The sequence below is a fragment of the Colobus angolensis genome, unplaced genomic scaffold (genome assembly GCF_000951035.1).
Source record: "Colobus angolensis palliatus isolate OR3802 unplaced genomic scaffold, Cang.pa_1.0 Scaffold450, whole genome shotgun sequence".
Taxonomy (NCBI): Eukaryota; Metazoa; Chordata; class Mammalia; order Primates; family Cercopithecidae; genus Colobus; species Colobus angolensis.
The window spans coordinates 772,736-791,315 of record NW_012117933.1 but is presented as its reverse complement, the minus strand read 5'-3'; the positions used below and the strand labels follow the sequence as shown (position 1 = coordinate 791,315).

Genomic DNA, 18,580 nt, shown 5'->3' with positions numbered 1-18,580 from the left:
TCAGAAGTGTTCTTACCTTCAAGCAGACTGCCTTAGAGCATGGGGCTCAAAGAAATATTTTCAGCTCTGGAAGACATTTTCCATCCTACTCATTCTACATATAGAACTTTTCTGGCCAAAAATGGATGCATATCTCAGAAATGTAATAAACAATACTCTTTTCTCTCTTCCTCTTGACAATTGCTGTTCAAATGGTTTATCATAAACATTAGTGAGATCTGGAGGCTGTTATAAAGTGATATAATGGTAATTTCTAGAATTGTAATACTTTATCCTAGTGAAAAGAAAATAATGAAATTGTGAATGGGCAAAAGTGATGAATTGTTCATTTACATGTAGTTTTTCAGGGGGAAAGTAGATGCAGGTATCAACTGGAGGATGTGTGAATATTTTGTCTAATCGTTTTGATCTCGATATAGAACTAGAGTTCTTAAGAATGTCTTTAATATTCTACCTTTTCACCAGCTTCACTATTAAAATAATATTCTTAAGCATCAGCCAAAAAATTATTAGACTCTGCCAGTTCTATAATCAAATGACTTCGCTGGACACTTTAAAAAACAATCACAGTGTCTTCTTTTGTGCTGAATTGAATTTTGTTTTGGCTTTAATTCTCATTTGAACTGCTGGGAGAACAAGCCTGTTACATACCAACAGTTGCCACCTTTCTATTTGAGTGGACCTAAATAGTTTTTGCAAAAAATGTCTAAGACTGTCCTATCAGGACACACCATAGGGTTTTCCCATGGAAATAATTATATCACAAACGAATCTTTTTTCTAAAGTCTGTGGTTTTAGGCTGCCATACTTCTTAATTCCCTGACCAGGAGACAATAAAATTGGCTGGGGCCTTAATTTGAGGGAATACATATTTGATTATGGGCATGGTCTTCTAAGACAATGGGTAAAGGGAAAAAAGCAAGATGTAGAATTAAATGTTGAAACTAACTGAACTGGTTTTCAAAATCTTCTCAAGTGTAACACATCTAGAAGGTTTGAGGGATTATCTAAAACCAAGGTATTAAGAGATCAGGTTGTTAGAAGATTTTGATTCAGTACCTTATACTCTTTTTTTAAGGAGTTGAGCAAGAAACCATCAAAATTTAGGAGAGTGATTTTAGGAGAGGGTGGTCTCCATCTTGTCTTTATGTTTGCTTCCAAGATAAGTGTTAAGCCCAACCAACTGGCAGACTATTCATGATCTGAGAATCCTATCAGTGGTCATCCCTGTATTTGACTTGAGTCTCTCTAATTTTTTATAGGGATGGTGAAGGTCAATTGGTCAGCCAAATGCATAAAAAATGGTGCAGAAATTAGTTATGCTTGGAAACATATGGCTCATAATCATGATAAAGGCTTGTATGTTGGTATGGGTTGAGAATGTCGGCCTCATGGTATCTGGGTATGTAAGAAGGCAAATCATTGGTATACTAGCCTTTATGTTGAATATTTAGAGAGCTCTTGAAAACACTCCTTTGATTTGGAGTAAGGAATTCTAATGAGTAAAACTCCATATAGAAATAACCATATCCAATTAAAAAACTATTTTGATTTTCATTCCAAGAAACTACCAAAATGTCAGCTAGATATACTTGTGAACATGTTATGCTTATTTTTAAATAAGGAAGGGTGCATTTTTGCAAATTAAGCTTGAGTTTCTCTTACTATCATATATATTAACTATAGACAAGGGAGTGGGTTCTAATACCAAATTGCCACATTGCTATCGTTAAATCCATGTTTGAGTTTTCTTCCCTCTAATGTATTTTTCTCCCCTCTTTAATTTATATTTTTAAAAAGCAATGTACTTACCTAGAAATTGCATGAAAGATAAATATTTAAGAAAGTAAATAGAGACTGTGGGCACGTCCTTTGAACATGCTTTGCCAGGGTCGAGGGGTAAATGAAATAAACTGATACATCATAAAGGGGTCACACAGGAAAGAAAGTGTCATGCCTATGCAAAGACATGCAGTCTCCTTAGAGACAACATATATTGCTGTCAACTAACAAAGTCATGTGGTGGGAGGGGGCTCTTTTCTTTCTCCTTCACATCCCCTCCTCTGATGTCACAAATCTATTTTTTCCTGGGAGAATTAATTAGCATTCATTGGGTGTACTTGGCTAGAAGAAACGAGGTGGGGAGAAAGAGAGAGAGAGAGCTTGAGATTGAGATCTTAAGAAAGAGAGCAAGGAGGAAGAGCCCAGTGGGGAGCAGGTCCTTCCCCGCCCCACAACCTCGCCCCCACACCCCGCCAAGCCGCATTGAGACTGTAGGCACCGCCGGGCGCCGAAAGGCTGTTTTCTAACTGGGATCCTCGGTGACGTATGGCTGCCTGCCCCTTGGCAGCTGTCTTTATGGACCAGTAGGCAGAGCGAAATTGACGCTGACAAGACTTTTGCATCTTGGAAGGGACTGTAATCTACTGTAGTGAAGAACAGAGCCTCTCAATCAGACGGGTGTAAATAAGAGACGGAGGGGAGTCCAAAAGAAAAGGAAGAGGAGGAAAAACAAGTGTGTGTTGGGGGGAACAGGGGGAAAAGCATTTTTGGTGGATGGTATGAAGCCAGCCATGGAAACTGCAGCCGAGGAAAATACTGAACAAAGCCAAGAGAGAAAAGGTACCCAGCGCTCTGACAATAGCCTGTTTAAAGCTTTTCACTGGGGGGTGCTTAAAAAGGGTTAGCCGGGTTTGTCTCTCTTTTAAAATGGCTCTGAGACAATCCCTATGGCATGGTCTTGCTTTCAGGGTTGATTTTTTTCCTGTGGGCTGATGTTAAATTAATAGAGCAGCCTTTCTTCAATCCATTCCTGTTCCAAACCTTTCTACCGACCTGATATTTCATAGAGGGATGTCTGTAGTTTGTCACCTTGGGCAGATGCATTGGGGAAACTGTCTTTTTTTTATTAATATAAGTAATCATAACTTAAGTCCTGTGTCCTGCATGTTATATTCCAGGAACATGGAATGTGTAGTTTTCTGCTAATGCTGAGGAGGAACTGGAGGGGCATGCATGTTAATTCTGCTTTGGTTCCGCTAATGCTGTAGTGATTTGTGCATTCTCTAATTTTCTTATTCTAATATGATTGCTCTTTCTTGTATCAGGACCTGACTACGACATGTAATAATCATTTTCAGTTGGAGCTTCAGAGAGGGGACATCAGCTCTGTCACCCAGTGCTGATGGAAAGGCAGGGTGGGGGATCTTCTGCTAATTATGACTTGGAGACTGGGGGGAAGAAAATTGATAAAGGTCCTATTTCTTAAAGGGAATCTTAGAACGTACCACAGTTTTCATACAGAATGGCTTTTTGGAGGAATAAAGTGTTTTTGTAGTAAGAAAATGGCAGAAAGTAGAAACTAAAATTAGTCTCTTTTTTCTGAATAATGAGTGATTTCAAGTTTGATGTCCCATAGAATCAGCTCAGCCACTGTTAGGTTAATGGATCTCACTGCATTGTAAATTAACCTATCTCCCTCACTCAAAGTCATAGACTGTCATAAATGCACAAAAACATATTCTATAACTGCAGTGGCTCTAATATAAAAAGCCATCATGCTAAGGTTATTTCTCACAGCCCTTGTGTCCACTGATAGTCACTAAAGAGTAATTCTCCAGTACGGGGACAAAACTTCGTTTTATTTATAAAGATATAGGCATATGAAATTACTGATAGTCAACCATTTTAAACCTACAAAAATGGCAATTACATGTACTTCAGCTTCACAGTATGCTGGGGTAAAGTTTGCTTATTTTTATGTAAAATTTCATTGGTACACAATATTTTATCCTAAACAGAGCAATTTTACTTTTTAAATTAATTTTTTAGGTATGGCACAATACACATAACATTTACCATTTTAAGTATACAATTCAGTGGCATTAAGTACATAGCACCTTAATTTTAAAATAGTTTGTTTACTTCAATCCTTGTATCAAACCTACACCTCCCCACCAAAAACCCAGCCTGTATTTTCTTGTGTGTCTTTCAAAAAAAAAAAATTTCATCAATGACCAAATAGCTATAAGAGAAACTCTTGAGAATGTTTATCAAGATGAAGAGGTGAGATCAAAGTTTAAAAATTCATTTCCATGATGACTAGAGACTAAGTTGATTGCATGTTGTCGGGGCATGATAATGTAATAGCATTGTCCCAAGGAAGCCTATCACAGTTTATAGTCTTCCATAATTTTATCCTAAAATGATGATTTTACTTAGTACATACTTTTAATTTTTATTAATGTGGTATTCGACCATGGCAGACAAAACCGTTTTGGTCTTTGCAAAAAAATCCCTTTTTTAAATTTCTCTCTGAAAGGAAGCAAAGGTCATATAACCAATATAAAATCATTACTACACAACTGTGTATCTTATAATTTAGTCTTATGGACTGCTATTATTTTATGTCAATTAAATCTTATTTAATAACAGATCTACAGGTTGCTACTACATCCCTGATGACCTGTGTATGAAAAGTCATTAGTTGTGATTTTAGAGACAAAATTAGAAGCAAAAAATAATTTCTGAAGGAACTTTAAAAATTACCTAAATGTATAAACACTAGCTGCTTGTTAAATAATTCAAAAAGATCACACTACCAGAAGCGAGTGTGACATGTACGGTACATGCTTGAATAAGAATACGAGCCAGGGAATTTGTTTTTCCTGATCTACAGCAAGAGGGGTTTTGATTGTTATATGACCCGCCATAATTGTTAATCTGGAGGGTGACTTACCTAATCTGCATTTAGATTAACAAGTTCATATGCTGGCTACACAAAATCAAAGCCCACAGAAGACACTTTGTAGTTTCCCAGTTTGCTCACCCATCATCATTAAGGTACACATAGGATAAAATGATAGCCACAAATGTTTCTGTGTGATTGTCACATCAGTATTCCTTCAGATTTAATTTTAAGTTTATTAAAAAATTCTTTTTCCATTGAAATTAACATTTTAAAACTTGACATAATTATTTATAGAATGTGTTATATAATTCTTGAGCTGGTGGATCTGTTTTTTGTGTTTTTCTTTGAAGCCTTTCAGCAAAGGATTTTATTCATTAAATTTAATCCTGTAAATTTTGTCACTTTACGTAGAGTTTTTTACGCACATATATATTTTTTTTCCTGTGTTTCTCCTTTCCCATCTGTTTTCAATGGTTGGTGATGGAGCGATGCCTCTCTCTTAATTTGGGGTATTATTGCCCAGTGGCTAATACCCAATAGCATGTGAATTACTATCTTTGGATAATTATTGCAGTGTCTGTTAAGAATGTAAATTAAACTTAGCTTTATAAATTGACCTTGCTTTTCTAGTTGGGATCTTTCCTGCGAGTTTCGGCAGGACAATACAACCCAGCTATTATGATTCACTAACTCCTACAAAGAAGGCTCTTTCCTTAAACTAAATCAGAATGACTTTGTTTCTACTTTAGACAAAATTAATCCATGTCCTTAGAAAAGGAGAGCATTTGTGTTTTTTCAGTCTCATAGTTTTTATCACAGAATGCTACCAGATACCAAAATTCATAAGAAGTATTTAGTAGATATTTAGGGATTTTTAAGGAAAACAAGCAGATTTTCTTAGATGGATGTAAGAAATGCCAAATTATTACAAATGACAGTTTTTAAATTGAAAACATTAAAGTGTGAAGATTGAGTAAGTAGATTCACTGACATGGAATAAGCAAAGGAAATGAATAAGACAGAATCAAAAGAAATAGATCATGAACCCAATAATAAGAAGATAGAGAGTGGGTTTCCATTGATTTCAGTGGAGTATTACTTGATGTCATTTCATTTGTGAAAATAAATGCATCTGAAATTGCTGAGAGTGGGTAATCACTGAGTAGAAAAACAATTGAATCATAACAACTTTGTATGCTCTATTATGGGGGAAAAATATATCTGTTATGAAAATTATTTTCATTATATGTAGGTAATTGAATTCTACTGAAACAATTATAGTCAGGCTAGTTAACTTCCTATGAATCATTGCCGAATAAATTACAGGCATCAAATTAAATTCCTAACCACACAGGAAGAAAAATATAGTGAATGGGAAACAATGTGTAATTTAAAATAAATTACAGGATATAGTCAAAGTAAGAAATGAATTTAAATTATTGACTTCCTTAAAAAATTAACACATCCATGTTAATCTTTTTGATCAAATAGATACAATTTCTTATGTGTTTTTTTAAATTTAGCAAAATATATGCGCTTTTGGCTCTCATTTTTCATTTAGGAAGAAAAGCACTCCTCTAGAATATACGACTTGTGTGATTAAAAACCCAAAGGGACGCATAGCACATGTTACACTATTCCTAATGATCTGCAAATTATTGCATTTTGAAATTTGTATTGACATTTTCTAACTTGGCTATATAAATATGGTACAGAGGAAGTTTTAGATGCAGTTATTATCTGTAAGAATTTGCCAAGGTGGACATCTGAAGAGTCGGTGTCTGGGGAATAGGCTGTAGAGAAAAGTGGCTGGCCAGATGGTGCGGAACATATGTGGTAGGTATGATACAGCTTCTTTTGACTTTTTTTTTTTTTTTAGAACATTTAAATGCGGAAAAGATCTCAGCAAGCCATTTGGTACATCTTCTACTTTTACATTATTAATTTCATTAGGATATTTTTCAAGACTTGGCCTTGCTATTTCATTAGAAAAAGAATTCTGGGCCATTTCTGGAAATTTAGATTTTCCTTTGCTGAAATTGAGTGTAAACCCTGAATTAAGATTATTATGATTTTCAAGATCACATTTCTCTGTTATTTGGAAGTACAGGGTCAAAGTAGACTAAATGATCTTAATAAAGTGACTTAGTCTTGATGTATCTGAGAACATTCTAAATAACCAGTGTCCCCATGAGTTAAACTTCCCCTCTCTGTGACTGTGATGGATTGGATTGTTAAAAAGACACTCTTGCTTTTTTCACCTTTGGACCAAATGTACATACATGGGAGATAGTTGACCGGGAGTAGGGATGGCCATGGAATGGAGGAAGAACGTGACCACACCGACTGTTTTTAAGCGAGGGAGGTTACAATCCCAGTTTCACAAATGTGCTTTGTCGTTCATTCATTTATTCATTTAATGGTGTTCTCGGCCGGGTGCGGTGGCTCATGCCTATAATCCCAGCACTTTGGGAGGCCAAGGCGGACGGATCATGAGGTCAAGAGATCGAGACCATCCTGGCTAACATGGTGAAACCCTGTCTCTACTAAAAATACAAAAACAAAATTAGCTGAGTGTGGTAGCGGGTGCCTGTAGTCCCAGCTACTCTGGAGGCTGAGGCAGGAGAATGGCGTGAACCCGGGAGGCGGAGTTTGCAGTGCTCCGAGATAGCACCACTGCACTCCAGCCTGGGCGACAGAGCAAGACTCCGTCTCAAAACAAACAAACACAAACAAAAAACAAACAAACAAAAAAGGTGTTCTCCTTTGAAATGTCATTCTTCCTCTGTCCCTTCAGCTCACGTTACAGGAGTACAAGGGTGCTAAGTCATCTTAGGGACCATTAGGGGTAGTATAATCTTGGTTTTAATAATAATTTTGCTGATTGGTGGCAGATTAAATAGCAGACAAAATGCCATAAAGGAGAATTTTGATCCTTAGCCAGCTGAGTGATATTTCTCGTCAAAGAGTGTGTAAGAGAAAATACAGTAATTTCCTATTTGATAGGCTGATTTTATTAATTGCATTAACTGCTTTATGTAGCCAAGCCTTACTATGCTGTATTTAAAATCAAGGGTCAACACGCTTTTTCTGTAAAGGTCAGATAGTAAATATTTTAGGTGCTGCAGACCATGCAGTGTCTGTTGTAACCGTTCAAATGTGCCACCATAGCATGAAAGCAGCCTAGATGGTATGTAAACAAATGGGTGCAACTGTGTTCCAATAAAATCTTATAAATGAAAGCAGATGGCTATAATTTACCAACCTTTACTATATTTATAGCATTGTTATGGCATTCCTTAATATTTTAAATAATAGCTAAAAATGAAGGATAACAAATAATAGCTTTGAAAGACCTTGCTCGGTGAATATGGTCTTTCTTGGAAGCTCAGTGTTTGTCACTTAGTTGCTTCCAGTGATAATTTCCTAGGTGCTAAGAAGCATGACAGTCTGAAGTTCGTTTGTTCAGCCTTGTCACTAAATTACATTAAATAAGTAAATGGGGAAAGATGAACAAGGCATTGTTTTGCTTTCCTTTTTGCAATTTCCCCTTGTTTCATGCCCACCTTTGGCAATGGCCACTCACAGCTGTGTTTGTCTTCATAAGCCACCACTGGTCACCTCATCTCTATCTTCTCTCTTAGGGAGAACATTTTGCAGTCTTCCCTCTGTAGGGCATAAAACATTTTCCCATTTCTTGCCAGGTGCCCAGAATCAACTTGACATTTTTAAAGACCTTTTGAGCCAAGGCATCCTCTTGGAATCCTGTGACTGCCTTTTAGGTGTTGGGATCCTGTCCTTGGGATTAAAATGTATACTGTGTTTTTTTCAAATTTTATAAATAACTTTATATTTAATGCCTTTATTTATTTGGCTCAAAAATATAAAATAGAAGTGATTTTTCTTTTCTTTCATATCTAAAGATATACTGATGTAAAAAGGCCTCTCCAGAAGTATAAGTCCAGGGGATTTGGAACACATCCATCCAGTTGTCTATCCCATCGGTGTGTCTTCTGGATCTATTCATTTTTTTAATGCTGAATTAAGGGTCTTAGGCATGGCTACCATGTTTTTCTCAGAAAGCACGTTAACATTGAGTAGTCCATGATTTTTCAGTGTCATTGCCTAGCAGCCTATGCTTGCTTGTCTGAGCATCTGGATACTTACCCCATCCATATGAGGAGATGAGCACAGAGCATGGATGAATCTTCTGCAGAGATACCCTGAACTGTATGACCTGGCTTGGGTAAAAGTCAGCATGGTGGGAGATCTAGAGGTCCATTTCTGGGTCCACAGGGTCCAGGGTGCTCCCTTGCTTTCAACCAAATATTTATTCAGCCAGTGTTTATTGGGCACCTGTGTGCTGAGTATGTAGAGACAAATTTTTTAAAAGGATACCAATTTCCAGATCAGAAGTGATAGAGCTACTTAGAATCCTCTTGCTTAGGCGTCTATGTGGAGGGCTCACAGCCCCTTCACCAAGAGGAAATCAGATCAGATCATGAAGTGCCTTGACCTTCTGTTTTTTTTCTGTCAACCCCACTGGGTTTTCTTGTCTTCGGAGAATGTAGCAACACCTATTCCTGAGAGAGAATCTCCCGAAATGTAAAGCAAAAATCTAAATCTGTTTTTTTTTTTTCCGAGACAGAGTCTTACCCTGTCACCTAGACTGGAGTGCAGTGGCACAATCTCAACTCACTGCAACCTCCATCTCCCCTGGGTTCAAGTGATGCTTCTGCCTCAGCCTCCCAAGTAGCTGGGACTACAGGTGTGCACCACTATGCCCAGCTAATTTTTTTGTTTTTAGCGGAGACAGTTTCACCATGTTGGCCAGGCTGGTATCAAACTCCTCACCTCAAGTGATCTGGCTGCCTCAGTCTCCCAAAGTGTTGGAATTACAGGCATGAGCCAAAACACCTGGTTTTTGTGGGTTTTTTTTTTTTAATTTTTAGTACAGACAGGGTTTCACCATGTTGGCCAGGCTGGTTTTGAACTCCTGACCTCAAGTGATCTGCCTGCCTTGGCCTCCCAAAGTGCTGGGATGACAGGTGTGAGCCACCACACCCAGCCCACAAAAATCTCAATCTAAGGAAGGCTGAAAGTTAAGAAATTTTAAGAAGCCTGAGATAACATCAGTAGCCTAGGACCGGGACCGTTTCTTTAGGAGACACAGAAACACAACTCAACTGCAAATGCACCTCAGAAACACTCTTGTTGGGCTAACTGTTGCCTCAGCAAAAGAGTAGAAAATTGCAATACACGCAGAGGTCACAGTAGGATATATGGTGGTTTTCAAAGTGTGCCCTCTTGAGTGAAATTGCTAAGGTTCACATTCAGGCTTCTCTACCTTCTGGCTGAAAGATCTCAGGCAAGCGACCATTACCTTCTCCTTGCCCTCGGGTTGTTCCCTTGTAAAAATGGAATAATAATAGTACCTATTTCAGAGGGTATTTGTGACAAATGTAATAGGTACCACGTGCTGAGTGCAGAGAATAAGTACATTGTAAGCATTCCATAAATTTTAGCTGCCATCATCATTATTGACCACAAAAATAGCAGTAGCAGAAGTAGTTTCATTGTGCAGTTCTGATCTTATCCCAGCATCTTTTCTGCACCTCCCCACCCCGGTTTTAAGTAAGTTATGTATACCTTACCTCGAAGTCAAAAAGATTTTTTCTGAAACACCCTAGAAAAGCATGTTTCTGCTTCCAAACCTGAAATAACCTTACAAGTTTTCAGAGATTGTGGAGAGTGGAGTTGGGATTTTATAAGGCTTTGTGAGGTTTTGCTTGCCTCACACTGTGGCTTTACTAGGTTCTTCTCCTCAGAGACCCGAGCTGCCAGATGGTGCATTATGACCTGATCTTCTGATGGAATCATTACCCACATCAATGGCACAATCTTTTTTTTTAATCCTTAAGTATTTGTGGTGCCCCAGAGGATGTAACCCCTTATTAGGTTTTATGGGATTCTCAGAGATAAACTAGCCATAGCAACCTTATGATTTCTTTGAGATTTCAAGATTGTAATTCAACTAACTTTTACGAGACGCCTACTCTGTGCTAGGGAAATTGGTAGGTATTTTTCTTTGCAGTCCCCTAAGAAGTGGGAAGTATTGTATCATATTACCAGGTAGAGACCTGAGTCCTCAGGGAGTGCCAGCTGTCACCATGTGTGTAATTAAGCAGTGGTTCGAGCCCAAGACCAGTAGCCCTTTCTGTATAACACATGGGAGATAACTGGAACAGGATTTAATCCAGAACATTCTAGGCTCAGACGTTCTGAGTTTAAGATGAGGTGACAGACAATACTGCAGACGTCAATGGGAAGACAAGCATTTCATGCAAGATTCAGCAGACCATTGGGTTGTTTGTCAGGTTTTCTGGACTAGAACTGGATACTCTTACAGAGAGGGAGCCTGCGTTCACCTTCGCTAGTGCAGCTGGCAATAATTATAGTGCTCTGTTAGTGCTCTGTTGGTCTGAAAAGGAAACAGAAAGAAAAATATTATTGTGAGAAGCCAAATTTTCACTATAAATAGTATCTTTCCCAAATGAGCATTTTAAGAAGTGGGATATGGTGGGGGTGGGGGAAGATGTAGAAAATAAAGATCGTTTTGGTGAGTTACATAAACTTCAATTTAGAAATGGAGGACATTCTCAATGGATCATGCTGGTACTAAAGGGTTGCATTTCAAAAGCATATTTTTTAAACTCCCCATTTCCTTTCTATGGTAAAGAATAAATAAAAATGCTGATATAGAATCTTTGCTGGAGATAGAGACACTGACTCTTTGCCACCTGAAATTGGCAGTGAACAGCAGAGCTGAAATGGAAATTGGCAGGTACCACTGGATGTACCCAGGCTCAAAGAACCACCAGTACCATCCCGTGCCAACCCTGGGGGACAGGGCTAGCCCCTTGAGCAGTCCAGGTAAATACAGCCTTGGGGTGAATTCTAATAGCAAGTCAACTGTTATCTTTAATATTATTTGTAATGGCTCTTGCAGCTTGGTGATATTTTATGTTTTGCTTGGTGCATTAATTTGTTCACACGGGCGTGGGTGGAATTCACCCTATAAACATTTTTTAATCATCTTTCTTTTTCTCTCTCCCTCTCCATTCCACCCCATCTTTCTCCACTTTCTTCTCCTTCTTCCCTTTCTTCCCTCTTCCCTCTTTCTTCACCTTCAATCACCTCTTCTTCTCAAAGGGAACAATGTACAGTGAGATATGCCTTTGGTTAACCATGAAATTTCCAATGCCTGAACCAATAATGGGGGAGGGGGGCCACCCACATCCCCCATGTGGCCAAGAATTGGGCCAGGGCCTTCAAGGAGCCTTGGCTCTGAGAGTACCGTGAGTGTCCCCAAATGTCTTCCCAGCCCTGCTGCTCTGCACCACCCTCTCACATTAGTCATTGCCTTTGAGAAAGAGAAATCAAAGCTGTGAAAGTAGGATTGGATAACCATGTACCCGATTCCCATCAGGTAGGTTCAGTGGGTACGGTTTCCATTTTCCTTGCTCATGAGGAACATTGGCCATTCAGAACTGCTGGGTGCTGGATCTGGGTGAGGTGTGCGACAGCTGATTTGGGGATCTAGAAGGGGCAAAAGGCAAAGCAGTATGAATATCCAACCTCCCACGTTCCCAAAGCCAACACAAGTCGTAATACCCAACTCAGTTAGCTAAAAACTCAATGATTTTGCCAGTGTACAACCGTAGTTCAAACTACATAAAATGCAAACATAAAGGGCGGGTGGTAGGTCGGATAAACACAGTAACAGGTTTAAAGTATTTCTGTGATTTTGCATCAATCCATAACATTTCTTCCAAATGCTTGCTAACTTCTTCAGGAGTAAACGTAGCATGTACAGCTCCAGAAAGGGCAATCGCAAGGTACAGTGTAAGTTACCCATTGAATTACAAAGTCATAAAATCCATGATTAATAAAACTTTTTCCTTTAAAATCTAAATTGTGGTGTCAGGTTAATTAAAACGAAATCTGACTTTGGATTTAGTTCTGTCTTGGGTTATGCATTCCTTCATCTGTCCTATAGCTATCAGGTACTGGTTCTGTGTGTGCCTGTACAGTGCTGGCTAAATAGGTTAAGCACGAGGTGACATCAGCCATCCATTCTCATAGATTCTATAAAGAATATGGAGGGTTCTGGATTCTTGACTTAAAAAAATGTCATTAGACATGATATATCCATACAATAGCTACTATTCAGCAATAAAAAGGAATGAAATATTGGTGCATGTTACAACATGGATGAACCTCAAAAGTATCATGCTAAGTGAAAGAAGCCAGACACAAGAGACCAAATGTTCTACCACTCTGTTTATGTTAAATGTACAGAACTGGTGAGATAAGAAGTAGATTAGTGGTCGCCAGAGGCTGAGAGAAGGGAGGATTGGGGAGCAACTACAGATGGGCACAAGGGATCATTTCTGGTGTGATGAAAATGTTCTAAAATTAGATTGTGGTGATGGTCACACAACTCTGTGCATTTACTCAAAATCATTGAATTGTACACTTAAAACAGGTGAATCTTATAGAATATAAATTGTATCTCAATAAAGCTGCTTTTTAAAAAAGCAGCAAAAACCATGAGATGTGCATAATTCAAGGGTGGGGAGTGGGGAAAGGGGTATTTTTTTAACATGACAAGAAGCCCCCAAGGTATCAGAAACTACTGCTTGAGGGAGGAGTCCCTCTTCATCTTGAGAGTCTTTAAGAGTCTTCATTTTAAGAGTGTTGAATGACATCAGGCCAGCTGGAAACCCAGAAAAATACTTATTCTTTTATTGACCAGTTCATTAAACTGGTAAAGAATAAACACAATATCTTATTGGGGGGGATAGAAAAACCTCTATCAATTGCTTCTGAAGAGTTTTCTCCACTTGTTGAGCAGCTCCCTGTAAAAGCATTGCAATAAGATTTGTGTACTTTTTGATCCTACAGTGAAACACCAGAATCTGGGTATTTGTAGCAGCAGTGGCAGCTGAGAAGAAACATATGAGGCTCCATTTTCTTTTTTTCTGAAACTGATTTCTTTCAGAATTCCAAAGAATTGGGGTTTCCAAAAGATAACACAGTGCGTACATCATGTACTGCATGATGCCGCCGCTGAGTGCCTCTGCAAATCTAACTCATTAATCTTTCTGGAGAGCCCAACACGATAAACAACTCCTTGTCCATTCAGGTGAGATTTTGGCACCAAGGAAGATGAGATCAGAACAGGTTTTGCTGCCAGATGAATTAGGGGAGGAAAAAAAACCCCCAAAAACATTACTTTTCAAGTTTTTTGGAATTCCAGAATGATATGATGAAAGATTGTGGAAGTCTAATAGTATCAGGTTGCTGGTGATACTACTGCAAGTGAGAATTCCATGAGCTAGCAGGTTCTTACCCGAAGGGGAGAAACAAAATCACTGAATTTGATTTAAAGAATTTTCTTCCCAGATCCTGAAACAATCTCCACCTACACATAGTTTTAACCTTTTGTGTGCATTGATGGAAATAATTGGAAAACAGATGTCTCCACGGGGACTGCTTGTGTCTGGAGCTGTCTGCAGAGACCTTATGTGTGATATTGTAAAGCCTACAGCGCAGGCAACAGAGTGAAGGGACCCACTCCAGCCATGCCATTGCCTTCCCAGACACTTACCGATTTTGTTGGCTCCTAAATCAATGCCGTTGCCATTCTATACTTAGATCTCCAACCCCAACCAGATGGTATGAGGCAAAAAATAGGGAATTCCGTATGGCTTTTTTTTTTTTTTTTTTTTAATTTTTTGCAGAGTTGTCAGCCTTTTTCCATGGGGGAAAAAGAGGTTTTGATAAAGGCTGACCAGGAAATTTTTGCCAAAAGAAAATGCCTCTCCCACTCACGCAGTTACTGTAGCGGAGACTGCCCTTCTCCAGGAACTTCCTTATTCCCTGTTGGAAAGGTCATGGTGGTTCCAGGATAGTTCCAGGATCCTTTTCATGGTTTTCTTTTTCTTGCTACTACTTACCAGTAGAATTCCATCTTTAGGAGTTGGATAGTTATTCTTTCATTGTCTCTTTTTCCTTTTCAATTTTTAGCTGCTTTGGACATGTAATGTCTACATCTTTTCTGCCTTCAGGAGATGAAAGGATGTATGGCCACATGGGCTATCCCTCGAGATGCTGCCCTAGGGGCCTGGCCTGAGGTGGTGGTCTGAGATGCAGGCAAGCGATAAGCAGGGAGTAGTTCATGCTGAGTCTCCAGTCAATGGAATATTGTGCTTAACATGAGGGAGTACTTCCAGGCTGTTGTAGATTGTGTTATACAGGCTCCAGAGGATAGCCTAAGAAACTCTAGATCCTCTATTCCAAGTGCAGGCTGTGGACCAGCAGAATCAGCACCTCCGGGAGCTTGTTAGAAATGCAGAGTCCCAGGCCCCAACCAGCCCCACTGAATAAGAATCTGCATTTTCATAAGACTTCCAGGTGGTTCCTATGCGCGTTAAAGCTTGAGAAGCACTAATTCAGAGCAAGGTCCAAGAGCAAGAAGGGAGAAGACAGGAAGGAATTGATTATGTGAATTTATCCTCAAGAGATCTAGAAATCTTCATCTTTGGAAAAGATAAAGAATTGCTAAAGGTATTCATCCTTTCTTCTTTCCCTTTCTATTTAGGGAGAGGCCTGTCTAAGCAATGCCAAGACAGTCATTAATTTGCTGAGTCCTGGCTGGTTTGAAAAACAGTGACCTTGCTTCTCTTACCTGCTTGTCTCATGAGGGAACTTGAGGAAGGGGCAGTGAAGGTGAGAAAGGTTTGTTTCTTTGTGGCAAAGTGAGGGCCAGAGGAGAAAGCAGTTGATGGAAGCTTGGGAGAAATTCTCAAATGTCTCTTATCTCCCTCTTTAATATAATCCAATGACATGCAAGATGCCGTGACTAAATATAGGCTGCCATTCTTAGTGGACTAAAAATGGTTCTTTATATACAGTTAAATCTGTAATTCAGAATTCAGTCTCACAAGGAAGGAGTAGAATAACCACCCACTTCACATATCACCAATTTTCCCCCCTCTCAAATCCAGATTGCTCTGATGTTTCAGTTAAGATGGCCACAGGTAATTCCAGAAGTCAGGATAAAGAGCACACCCTCTACATAGGGACTGTCACAGAGGATGTTGGGAGAGGAGGGCCCTGGGGAGTGTTGGTATTTAGCAAGAAGCCCAAGTGTTGTGATTTGCACCACAGAGAACGGATTCCTGAGTCACCACGGGGTTTGGCGGGTGGGGGGCAGGGTAGCAGACTGACAGGGAGGGCCCAGCACTGCTGTTCACTCATGTTGCACTGTGTCTGCCCAGATGTAACCACAGGCTGACTCCTGGGAACTGCAGACTTTATCCCTTGGCCCCGTTCTAGACTGAGCCTGGGACTTCTCTCTCACTGATCTGCTTTGTAGAGGAACACCTGTAGCTATAAGTCCTGGGAAATGCTACTGGATTTTTGTCATTGTTCTTTAGTGTCACTCTTTCCTAACCTAAGGTGTAAGGCCACTAAGTTTGAGGTCTTCTCCCAAACCACTTGAAATGTATTTTAAGAGGGAACAAAAACCCTTAATCCTTCTGCATGTAGCATTGTACCTCTGGCCATAGTTGGGTGTCTACCATAACTGACAGTCTGGTCGTGCCGTGTGGGTTCTGCTGGTGGTGTCATTCTATCCCCAGAGGCTGGTTGCAGAAGCTTTCTTAGCTTATCCAGCCTAAGCCAGTGGACGCTCTCAGTCTGTCTGATGCCTTTCAGTTACTCAAAATGTTTCTGGTTACATGGAGGTAAATGGTGAACACAGTGGAAGCGCGTTGTAGCTCAGGCTCATGCTGTAAGGTCCCTGAGATTTTTAGAGTACTTTGCCTTTTTTTTGAGATGTATCAATTCTTTCATTTTCAAAGCACCTGCAGTTTTCACCAGCAAAGTGCCATATACATTAGTTAATGATTTTATAGTTTATTTACTGACTGCTATGGCAGTTGTGATTATATGTGTGTGTGTGTGTGTTTGTGTGTGTGTGTGTGTGTGTATCATGACTATATATACACATATAAAGAATTTATATATAGCTATAAACAAATATATATCGATATAAATAATTTCTTGATTGTTTGTGAATGTTCCATTGTTTATACGCTATATTGTTAGTCTGTGATTAGCACCTGATTATGTAACAATGGCTTACTGTGTCTGTGACATATCAGCTCCCTTTGTCTTTTGGTCTTATGTTTGCTTCTCATCTTAGAGTAGGCAGACAGAGAAAGCAGATCAATGAGTATTGAGTGTTGGTCTGAGGCTTTCTGTCAGACATGTCTGATTTTAGGGACACTGACTTGGATTATTCAAGACTGAGTACTTCTCGGTCTTTGAGAAGTAGTGCCATCTGTTATTTGCTGCCTTTGAAATTACATGTTTTCATATAAATCTAACTAGAGTCTATTAAAATTAATTTTGCTTTGAAATCTTTTGCCACCCTTAGAGGTAACTGGAATTACTCTGAAGTAGCTGGGGAGTAGCTGAAGTCAGCCACTTGGGTCTTCCCACCTCCCCAGGCTGTGTCCTTTTGGGTGCTGAAGTTCACTCCCAAATAAGCCACATCCCCACCCCCTGAATGCGTCCACGTCTATGAAAAGCTTATATGAATTGGCTATTGTACTAAACGGAATGCTCTGGGCGTCAGAGTCATTTAGGTGGGACAAATCTTTCTCTGAAGATCATCATGCTTGTAGTTTCTGGAGACTTCCATGAACAATGCTTTCACCCCCAAGGACAATCTAGGGATGAAATGTCAGGCTGGTAGGAGAGGTAATGGGATCGAAACAAGCCTTCCTGTGTCTTGAGAAAACCTTGTTTACATTCATGTGCTGTTTCCTAGTGGCAATAAATCGAGATTCCTGTGAGGATTTGACAGACCAGGCTGGTGATGCCACCCACTGTTTTTGTAAAGAAACTGTTATTGGAATCAGCGAGGCCCATTTGATTGTCTGTGGCTGCTTTCGTACTCCACTAGCAGAGTTGAGAAGCTGCAACTGTACACCCTGCAAAGCCAAAAATATTTGCCATCTGGTCCTTTACAGAAAACAATTGCCAATCCTTGACTTAGAATTTGCAAAGTGTGCCAAAATGCAATACTCTTATCTACTGATGTTAGGCAACACCTAAAAACTTTGCCCGGCACTCAGTTTCCTAAAATCTTCTGCATCAAACATCCCTCATCCTCTGCCCTCCAGGCCCCAGAATCCTTGCTCTCTGTGGGGAATAGGGACTCCCTGCTCACAGGCTGTCAACTAAGGCTCAGCCCTTTTTCAGAGAATTTCTTGGCACTTTCTAGAAGCTCAGCCACTCAGGCCTCTTTCAGGTCCTTTTCTGAGTTTTCCCATAATGAACCAAGTCCCATTAAGTGGATATTGTGAGCTACTTTGATCTAGTGTTCTATTCAGTGCACTTTAGCAAGTTTTATTTTCTGTGTATAGAAAAGACATTTGTGGTTTTTAAATGTAGTGTTGGGGATAGTTTCTTTAATTTTCTTTTTTTTTCAAAGTATGAGGTTCCAGTGCCCTGAATCAGAATCACTAAGAATGCTGGTTAAAAATTTAGATTTCATGTGGGCATGGTGGCACACATCTGTAGTCCCAGCTACTTGGGAGGCTAAGGCAGGAGGATCACTTGAGCCCAGAAGTTCGAGTTCAGCCTGGGCAATATAGCAAGACCCAATCTCTTAAAAAGAAAAATCAGATTCCCAGTCCCCAGCTACCCTATCTGCAATGGGTCCCAGAAATTTGGCCCATTTTAAGAAGCTCCCCCAGGCAATTCTAATGCACAGTAAAGTTTGACCACCACTGCTATACACATAGAAGGCCG

The 18,580-nt window shown here is 39.6% G+C and overlaps 1 protein-coding gene across 10 annotated transcripts in view; it reads left to right on the top strand.

The window, feature by feature from the left end:
• The window catches only part of GPM6B (glycoprotein M6B), a 170,612-nt gene that overhangs the window by 120,390 nt on the left and 31,642 nt on the right, over positions 1-18,580 (top strand). For 2 of the 10 annotated variants that reach the window (XM_011957846.1, XM_011957848.1), the window contains exons 1-2: positions 2,100-2,622; positions 11,504-11,623. The exons of 4 other annotated variants lie outside the window; for them this stretch is intronic. In XM_011957846.1, coding sequence (XP_011813236.1) covers positions 2,562-2,622; positions 11,504-11,623 — 181 coding nt within the window. In that variant the 5' untranslated portion in view covers positions 2,100-2,561. Of the gene's footprint in view, positions 1-2,099; positions 2,623-6,569; positions 6,608-11,503; positions 11,624-18,580 lie in introns of those variants that run through there. 4 more of the 10 variants (XM_011957850.1, XM_011957852.1, XM_011957849.1 and 1 more) reach the window with 3 other exon arrangements.